This window comes from Branchiostoma lanceolatum, chromosome 7, assembly GCF_035083965.1.
Source record: "Branchiostoma lanceolatum isolate klBraLanc5 chromosome 7, klBraLanc5.hap2, whole genome shotgun sequence".
NCBI classification, from domain to species: domain Eukaryota; kingdom Metazoa; phylum Chordata; class Leptocardii; order Amphioxiformes; family Branchiostomatidae; genus Branchiostoma; species Branchiostoma lanceolatum.
Window position 1 is genome coordinate 8,756,056 of NC_089728.1, and position 10,667 is coordinate 8,766,722.

Consider the following 10,667-nt stretch of genomic DNA (forward strand, 5'->3'; position numbering starts at 1 on the left):
AAGTTTACTCTACAAACTCGTTGGACTGCCTTTTCCATTACATCCTAATGTTACACCGAAAATACATCATAGGCTAGCTATACAGGTTCACAAATACTTTGAGTTATTCTCGATGTTTGTTAGTTCCCCGCACTATTGAACGGCGCCATGCTGAGGGTCAGGTAGACCTGGGGCCGCCGCGGGTTGTGTTGGCACGTTGTCTATCCTGGTCCAAAGAAAACAGTCCTGTTGCTGGCATTACCGTGATCCAAACGTTTTTTTTTTTTTTTGTGAAAGACGGCGCCAGGAAACGGACCCCGGTCCATGGTATGTAGAACGTTTAGAATCATTGGATAACCAGACTTTTGTCAACGAACTAAATGAAAAAGTGATTTACCAGAGAATTGTTTACTTATGATTTCGTCATGTCGATGAATTTCATTACGTCATGTACGGTATTCATCATTGTGTTCATTCATATTTTTATGACTACTTCAAGCCCGAACGACTTTTTTATACCACTGACGTGGGTACGAGTAGTCCCACCTCACCCGCGGATGTCAATTGTGTCGGATCTGATAAATGATTACAGATTCGCTGGCTGCGCTCCAAGCGGCAGGATGGTTACGTTACCGTGGGCAAAGTCCACCTGAGCTGAGATCTGTGCCTGAAATTACTGCTTACCTCTATCTAGAATGTATGCTCCTCATAAAAATACTCTTATGTAATAAAAAAAGAACCCTTTTCCATCCGAAATTGTAACCAAACAACTTTATGATTCTATCTATGGTCACCCCCTTGCCTAACAGGTGGTTGAGCCCGGATTTTTGGGGCGGTATCTAACTTCACGAGGCTGAGGTGAACAGATGTTTTCAATACGTAAGTTCAACCCGCCGTTGCATCACGCGTATTTGCTCTTCATAAAAACTCCGGATACTTATAATCGAGTTGGTCCACATAACGACGCTTTATAGCGGTTGTAGTACACTCTACAACAGCGCCATGGGGAAGAAAGCTGCAAGTTTTGATGTACAGTCCGCGTCGTCTGCCGATACCTCAGCCGAAGGGAAGGACCCAGCGGCGGACAACCCCGCGGGCTCGGTTCGACTGAAGAGAAAGATCACGCTCTTCAATGGGGTAGCGATCATCGTGGGGACCATCATCGGATCTGGAATCTTCATCTCGCCGAAGGGAGTCCTCCAACAGACCGGGTCGGTGGGCCTGTCTCTGGTGGTGTGGGCGCTGTGTGGGGTTCTCTCCACTCTTGGTGCCTTGTGTTACGCCGAGTTGGGAACCACCATTCCCAAGTCTGGAGGCGACTATGTGTACATACTGGAGATATTTGGACCGTTAGCGGCTTTCCTGAGACTGTGGGTGGAGCTGATAGTGGTCCGGCCGACGTCGCACGCCGTCACGGCCATCACCTTCTCTACGTACGTTATGTACCCGTTCTTCGCGCCGTGCCCTCCGCCCGACATCACCATACGGCTACTAGCGGCAGCCGCCCTCGGTAAGCAACTACAGCAGACAGTAGTGTTTACATTAACTTAAGGGATAAGTGTAAAAAGGTGCGAAACAATAATAGACTGTTTACGACAACTGTTGTATGCTAATGCCCTCCTCCTTTTACAAAATAAATTCACGATAACATAATTAGATTGTAACCTTTATTGGAACGACTTATCATGATTCCATGATGACTTTTACACCGTAACTAGTCGTTCTCAAAAGCAGGTAAACAAGAACCATATGTTGTGCCTTTTGACAAGTTGATGCCGTCACTGCCAATCATGTCCTTGATCTAAATAACTTAGCAAAAAAGTAAAGGATGTGATATCAAGTGACGTCAGTGTCGTTCAGACGACACACCTCCATTCTTAAATATTGACCAGCTGCCCTGTATATCTCGTATTAAGAACACAACACAACAAACTCTGGGTACCTGGCGTCTGTCACATGGCTCGCCTGTTTATCTATTTATCGGACCCAATGAACTTTTCAAAACCCACAGCTAAACTCAAAGTTCACATTTGTCGTCACATAAATGTTGTTCCTGTACCTGAACACGGTTCAACGTGACGAACTTTATATTCTACATACGCTACCTGCGGTTTGCGCAAAGGGCGTGGTGTATATCAGAAGAGAGGGCTGTCATTGAGGTTGTGTTTCCGATGCTAAGAGCACTTAATGATATTCATATAATGTGTTAAGAACACACTGACACCCACCAGTGCAAACACTCATACGATGTGGGCTAATTTGTGTACTTAGCTGCTGATCGACAGCATACAATGTATAGTAGAATGATTGGTTAATGCTGCAGCTTTCATGTATCATGAGGCATCTCCTCGAACTCGATCTGGACCCCCATTTTCATTTTACGTCCCTTGCGAAAGACGGGCGCATCCACTGAACCAAGATGCCTTTCCTAGGATTTTAAACTCGGTCTCCCACTTACCAAATAATTGGAAAAGGGAGCCCAACTATGATTCTGCTACCAGTTGAACTACAGGGAGAGGTATTAAAGCATTTTAACAAAGATTTTCCCACCACCAGTGGCAGTCGCGCTGATCAACAGTTACGGTATCCGCTGGGCCACGCGTCTGCAGGACTTCCTGACTCTGTGGAAGGTGGTGGCGCTGGTGGTCATCATCATCTTCGGCATCATTCAGATAGTCAGAGGTGAGGAGAACACATGTGATTGTCATTCTATGATATTAAAATATGTTGATATTGTTGTTCGCCTTGTAGTGCCGCAGAAGTAGTACATAAGCAGCAAGTTTCCTTATAATTACTGTTTTTGTAGCAGGGTATATTTTCACAAGGAGGGGTTGCTAGCCCTGCCCCTTTGACGTACTTGATCGAGGCAGCTCCTCAGAAAGACAGATGCAGTGCAGCCCCAACCGAGGTGCCCTCTCAGGATTTTAACCGGGGTCTCCCAGCTACCAATTGATTGGAACCAGGACCTCAACTGTGAGGCTGCTATAGCTACCAGTTGAGCTACAGGGATACTGCTGATATGAAAATATAGCTTCTATCTAGTAAAGTGTAGTATAGCATATAGTGTCATGCCAAATTTACACTAACAAGTCTATCTGATGCCAGGTGATAGTGCATAAGCAGCTGCCAGGGTTCCCACGGTCGCTTCCTGTCTTGTCATCTGGCCCGAAATGGGCCTCCTGTATCTAACACCATTTCGCAATATTGTTGATAAGGACCCTAGCTGGATCGAAGACCTACCCATCGCCATTCCCAGGACCTGCCCACATACCCGCAAATATCATTACAATCCATCCAGAGGTTATAAGTTATGCTGATCACAAATATTCGGAAACACAAACAGACACATAGAGAGACGCAGACACACCAAAACAATACCTCCATTTTTCATGGAGAGAATTAAAATAATTTTCTGCATGTCAGGAAGCACTCGGTACATCGAGCCGGTCGCTGCCTTCAGCGGGACGACCTCCTCCCCTAGCGCCGTGGCCTTGGCTTTCTTCTCCGGACTCTGGGCGTACGGCGGCTGGTGAGTAACTGGAACAAGGGCAGGCTGGTAACCTTGGTTCAAGGGTAACTCAGAGAAGGCTCCGTCAACGGAATTGGTAACAGCTTTCGTGAAACGTCAGTAAAGAAAGAGATGAGAGCAATGACAAGGCCACTGTATCACGTGCACACAAGAGGATATACACATAGAAAAACGAAGAGCCGAAACTAATACTGCAGTAACGAATGTGTAACCAATTGTATACTTACTTCACGGAACAGCGAATACCTTTATGTTGTAATCCTGAAACGTTTACACGTCGTCTGAATTCATTCTATTTCGAACATACGTGTAAAACACATGATCTACATGTAATTGCAAAACTTGTTGTGACCTACTTTTTATCACCTTTTTCATTCCGTCTGTAGGACCGATTTGAACATGGTCGTTGAGGAGCTGAAAGACCCATTCAGGTACGTACACAATATGGCATTAAGATCATCATGGTCCTGCTTATGTAATGACGCATTGATTGATTAAAAGGTGTGCGTAGCAATGATACGACCGATCCTGTTTTATGAAGAAATAAACTGTTCTCCAACTAAAGAATGTGGACTATCCGGAAGTTTCGACTGAATCGCCCGTTCTCTTCAGATGACCCGATCGCTTTGGACACGTGACTTTATGCACGCAATGGGCAATGGGGTCAAAGGTTGTCGGAAGTTGATATCGCCCCCGTCCCGGTTGAGAGAACGATGATAACATAAAAGAATGCATCTTCTTCTCTGTTTGGACCACATTATTATTCATAGACCCTTAAAAGATGTTGTGAATATTTTTATTTTTTTTACTTCGGTTTTTGACAGACTAGGACGACGTGGCACTGCACTCTCGTTTTTTATAACTTAAATTAACAGTGCCACGTACAGATAACAACATACCCATTTTTTATACACCTGGGCGAAGTGGCGTCAGGGGGATTCGAACTCGGAACCTCTTGGTTCTGGGCCGAACACCCTGCCGTTACGCCACAGGACGTACATTCACTAATTGTAAATATTTCTGAGCTCCAAGACCATACAACACAACGTTTTGTTGATTTCAGGAACCTTCCCTGGGCCATCGCCATCTCCCTCCCGCTGGTGACGTCAATCTACATCCTGGCTAACGTCGCCTACTTCACCGCCATGTCGCCTACCGAGCTCCTCAGCTCGGACGCCGTGGCTATCGTACGTACAAACACTTGCCTTATCAAGGAGGTGCTATAAAAACGTTCATAATTTATTATAGCATTCAAAACCTTTCCTGCAATGTCCTATTTCATTTAATCATATCAACTAGTCTGACTTAGAGAGAAGAGATGTTGATCTATACCTGCAGTGTGTGTTAGTTTAGTAAGAAAGATAAAAATACTGTTATTCAATCTCCTTTTGCATATAAAAGGATATAACGTTATGCAATATAGAACTAGAACTTACCACACACCGCCAACCGTCCGTCTGGACCCAATTAATAAAATCCTTCTCCACATGTCAATGACATGCTAAGAATAGTTTAATGACTCAGTGTAGACATACAGAAATAGATTGTCCTGAAATGACCTTGAAGGGGTCAAATATATAAGATGACGACTTAAGTCGTTCCATGTGGAAGTACCTTCTTTGGCATTCTTAAAGATGGCAAGGGTAAAATGTGGTGTCATGTGTCAAGTTCATGCTGTCTCCTGTTGTGACTGTGACAGTGATCCCCTTGCCTCTACTTCTGTGCCAGACCTTTGGTGACCGGCTGTTGGGCGTGATGAACTGGCTCATTCCTCTTTCCGTGGCGCTGTCGACGTTTGGGGGACTGAACGGTGGCGCGCTTACGTCATCACGGTACGTGCACACTTATAACAACAGTTCTATGTAGTCGGTGAATAGTTTCATCGTTAGTTAGTAAGTTACTAGATAGCAATGTTATGTCTACACAACCAAGTGTATGACGTAAGCCGACGTTTCGGTGACTGCCTGTCACCTTCCTCAGGGCCCACACCGTAATCATGACTGGTTCTACTTCCCACTGCAGTTAGGTGTCGCTGCTGCAGTGTGAAAGATGTGTGATTTGAGTTTACTAGCCCCCCCCCCCCTCCTCATCACAGTCATGACGTTATCCAGTTCTGTCTAGTCATTATGGTATGACAGATCTGAAGGCAGACACTGCAGGAAATGAGACCATAAGTAATGATTGACTGTACAAATGTATGGGACCTCACAATCAAACAGTACATGTATCTAACAAAACTATTGATACATTAAAACGTACTAACCCTTTTCAATACTATCCCACCAGGTTGTTTTTCGTCGGCGCGCGCGCAGGACACCTCCCTGAGATCATGGCGATGGTTCATGTGCACAGACTCATGCCCGTACCTGCTATCATGGTGGCGGTCAGTAGTGTCTGTTGTGGTTCAGAAAAATGATACTGACTTCTAAGTTTGAAACTACAAAATCATAAGTATCTGCATTAGCAAATACAGACATGTTCGCGCTGTATTGTAATTGCTGCAGGGAGAAAATTGTAAGTAGGTGACATAATTTGAGATGGTGAACGTTATATGTTGTCATTGATCGATCTGGCAGAATTCTAAGATTATGCTTTCAGTATTTGGCCAGATCGGCCTTGCTGAAGCGTCGACTAGTAATCTACGACAGTACTGCAGCCTTATCAATAGACCTGAAACGAGATGGCGACCTTAAAGTGTCAGAATCCCAAATAGCATCGCTTTGTGAAGAAAATTCTCCTTAAAAGTGCCAATCACGTCTTTTTCAGACCGCCCTGATGCTGATAATGCTGAGCACATCGGACGTGTACACCCTGCTGAACTACATGGGGTTCGTGTACTGGTTGTGTATCGGCGTGGCATGTGCGGGACTTCTGTGGCTGAGATACAAGCAGCCGGACTTACCCAGACCAATCAAGGTACTGTATACCCGCCCTTCCCCCGGGCTGTTACAAATACTAAGTGTTGTCTGTGTACGTGTACTCATTCTCTACGCAGATCCTCACCGGCAGCTCATACAATATTCCTTGGAGAGGCTCTGCTAAACCAGGCTGAAGTTCCACTTTTGTGGGCGTGACCACTAACTACCAAGTACACCAACAGCAGAATTCTGCTTTACCTATGTATACCACTCTCTGATTGGCTTATAACTGGTAAGGGTCCACGCCCACAAAAGTGGAAACCTCAGCCCGGTTTAGCAGAGCTTCCCCAAGTTATATATCGTACAGGCAACGGGCGAGGCTCTGTAGCCTGAGTGTCATCCTGTTTAATAGTTCCAGGCACTACCTTCACCTGAAAGGTAGAGCCTGCAACTAAACAGGATGACACTCAGGCTAGAGGCTCTGAGAAGGAGTCCAGACCAAGACCTTATCCTAAATTAGGAGATATTGGAAAAATTGGTCTTCAGTTTAGCATCAAATGATAGAATATACCAAAGCTTGTCGATTGAGTGAAATATAACATAATAAATGTGATTCTGATAGTGTGTGATACCATATGTTATACTGCAGGGGAAAAATACAGTGTTATCTTAGGTCCTTTATTAATGGTGTCCCGACCTTTTTATCTTTAGGTTATTCATACAAAGTGCATAATGATCCCAGTTCAAAGTTTGCTAATTACTGTATACAAACTGACATCTCTATTCTTGTTAGATCAACCCCGCCATCCCGGTGATCGTTACCCTGGTGTGCGTCTTCGTGGTGGTGATGTCGGCCATCTCTGCGCCGATAGAGGCCGCTATTGGACTGGCCATAGTGCTGAGCGGTGTACCTGTGTATTTCATTTTCGTGTGGTGGGACAACAAGCCGAAAGCGTTCCGCAGCTTCATAGGCAAGTGTCACGAGTTCTGCTACAACTGAATAAATTAGCCTCTGTGGTGGGCGTTGTTTCGGCTTACTGTGTTGTAGTTGTTGCTACGGGGGTTCTGATTGTTCCTGGGGTCTGGCCGTTCGCCTGCAATGGAGTCTGTTTTTTTTAATGATATAGGGCTTTTTTGTGTAATAAAAACGTACTTTTGAGAATACGCATACTAGAATTCGCTTTGTAAACTTGTAAATCTTTTGCTTGGTCAAAATGGTACTGATGCATTGACATCAGCGTATAGGGCAGGTGTAAAACAAACATTCTAGATTAGAAGTGTACATTGAGATCTGATTGTGATTTTTTTTCGTTCTTTTTCAGATTTTATCACCACGAGACTGCAGCTGCTCATGAACGTTGTGCCCACAGACGACCAACACTCGGACTGAGAGTGGGGAGGGGGGGGGGACGAATTTGGGACAAATCATGCGGAGAGCCAAGCATATAGCACGCACACTCGCACACATGTGTGTCTAGGACTGAAGAAGAAGATGGATGAATTTGACAGAACGAATAGTGACACAGAAAACTGTACCTGTCTTCGTAAGAAAACAGTAAAAAGAAAATATCACACTATTGCATTGTTATATTGTTACATTTGTAGTCTAGTAGAAGACGGTTCTAACATATTCGGAACTATGTATATGTGTAACGTTACATCAACTTACATGTTTTGTAAAGGTTGTAAAGTCCAGCACCTAAGGCAAGCGTTTAAGTCCCATCAGATAGAAAATGATATCTTCTAGTTACAATGCTTAGTCTGTGTTTTCCTTTTACTTTATAGATATTTAACAATACGGATCATGAGAGCACTAATGTATGAATAGAAAGGATAATGGGCACTGTATAATAAAAAAAAAATGAACTGCTTGTGTGATCTCCTTCATGTAGTATAGCAAAAGTGATACTAGTAAATAAAAATTGTTATGGCGTGTAAATACCATGATGAGTAGGTGTGCTAGTTTGTAACATTTAATGACCAGCAGTGTTCTCATTTTCCAAATTCAGAAATTTGTAAGAAAATCAATTACGACAATTTATACAAATGTGCTAGTAAGTCTTTAAGCTGTATCAGCTAAGTAGTCTGAAGAGGACAGAAGAGGCTTGGAAGCTGTATTAGGTTTGGATACCAGGCTAGTAGAGAAGGAATGAAGCTATTCGGTCCTTTGGCAATATCAAACATAAACACAACCGGTTGACACTGGTTCGGCTACTGGTGTCCCTGATGATCCCTAATGAAAGAGCAAATGAAACGGAATGGGGTCAGCAAGTGACCGGTCGTGACCCCTATTGACCCGTCCATCCGTCTTCATTATTTCTGACGGATGTATGAATATATAAAAGACTCCCCTTTGTAAATGTCCATCAGGAAGTGAAGCTGCCTACTATAATTACAGGCTTCTTAGAATGTGTCTTCACAATCCTTGACTGGGATATTTTTAACCTATCAATACTGACGACTAGCATGACTAAGATGGCTAAATCACCTGTCCTCAGGCGTAGCGAAAACAGTTTGTGTGTTCCGGCTACCTGAATGACCATAGGAACAACCTGCCCAACCAACAGTAGCCCTTTTTGGGGTCTACCTCTGACAAGGGACATAAAATTTTTGATCTGACATTTGAGTGGTGAAATTCAAAACAGTATTCCTATATTACAGCTTTGATCAGTTGACGCAAGCATGTTTATGAAACTATGTACTTCTTTCTTTAATTTATTCATATACTCGTGCTTGAATAATATATATATATATATGCATATATATATGTACAAATGCAATATGACGTCAGGAATATGGTGGTAGGTCACTTCAGACAAAATCTAATTTAAAAAAGACAGAATCCCCACCTACATGTACCCTACGCCCCTATATTTTTCAGGACCGTATTGGGAAACACAGAATGCATTTTCCTATATATATGTCCTACAATGACAATTACGCCCCTCCTTAATATATAAGCCGTTGGGGTACGTATACAATCAGGAACCCAGCTTCTATTGGAAAGTCAAGAAATTCGGATGGAGGAAACCACGACTACGATCTTAACTTAAAACGAATTTTTTAACAAAGAGAACCGTAAATTAGGGTTGTTTTCATACGCATAGATAGTGTAGTTGACAATTGATGAATGGGAGTCACTATTCATTACGGAACTGAAGAATTCATAAGATACTGATGGCTTATCAATTTTTGATGAGGATATCACCCACTATGGGACTGTTTATGTCTTACTTACTAATACGATGGGGATAACGTTAGATAAAATTGCATCCCAGAAATCTGTGATTAGTATCGTAATGAAGAAGTCCAAATAACGCCCAGGGGGGCAAGCGTGACCTAAATGATGATATAGGATCAAACCTTGCGATATGTGAGACTCGCTGTGTTGTTTCCTTTTAGAACGTTTATTGTCAAATCGTACACTTAAGTCTGCAGCATTCTTCGTGCCTCCATTGGCTTGAGTACGGACATAGGGTGCGTTTCTGCAGAGCGCCACTAGGAGAGGTTTCTGATGCATCTTCCCGCCAGCCCTAGAACTGCTCCAGTGAAGCGATTACTGGCATTGATGAACGTTTAGGATGGTGCCATCATCTCTATTTGCCCATAAACGAAGAACACAGAAGATACATTAAGGGTGGGGGAAATTTCCTAGTCATCAGCATAAAGCACAACATTCCTGGAGGTTAAAAGTTCATGAAGACCAAGCTAGGAAAGTTTCACAGTGCTGGCAATGTTTGTAAACACTGTCGAAATAATTGTTGAATTAGGTTGTACATTACTTTAAATAGATAGATAAAGTGCAAAAACAGTTATAATTTATGACCGTGTCTATGGCTTTCGACGGTCTAACATTCACATTATTTAACATTTTACTGTTGAGGAACAAAGTTATATTCACAACTGGGGCCCAATTCATGCAAATTCACCACGTTCCTTCTGGATCTCAATAACTACCCACATACAGATTCATCAAAAGGGTCTTGATCATGAGTCATAGGTGCAAACATACAAACATAAACAAACACTGGAGGTACCCCCGTCGCCGGAGGTGAACCTCCTTCCTATTATATATAGTGTTACTCTACCCAGTGCAGGACAATGTTTGTTGTAGGGTATGCATTGAAAATCAGTAATATAGCGACATATAGGGGTCAGGTGTTAAAGCAATTCAGGCGTCGGCACAGTGTTTATTTCTTAATTTATCTTACTTCTTATTTTACATCTTTACAACGATGACCTTATCATGTACACAATCGCATTTATCCCATATGGATATATCTCCGTCCGTACAGGACTTC

General features: G+C 43.2%; 1 protein-coding gene across 1 annotated transcript; it reads left to right on the forward strand.

The window, feature by feature from the left end:
- Positions 1-693: 693 nt before the first annotated feature.
- On the forward strand, positions 694-8,466 carry LOC136439040 (large neutral amino acids transporter small subunit 2-like). Its single transcript, XM_066434168.1, has 10 exons — positions 694-1,489; positions 2,536-2,661; positions 3,403-3,508; positions 3,895-3,939; positions 4,572-4,695; positions 5,237-5,340; positions 5,795-5,891; positions 6,275-6,424; positions 7,160-7,337; positions 7,689-8,466. The coding sequence occupies exons 1-10, from the start codon at positions 982-984 to the stop codon at positions 7,754-7,756; spliced, it is 1,506 nt and encodes a 501-aa protein (XP_066290265.1). The 5' UTR covers positions 694-981; the 3' UTR covers positions 7,757-8,466.
- Positions 8,467-10,667: the final 2,201 nt, after the last annotated feature.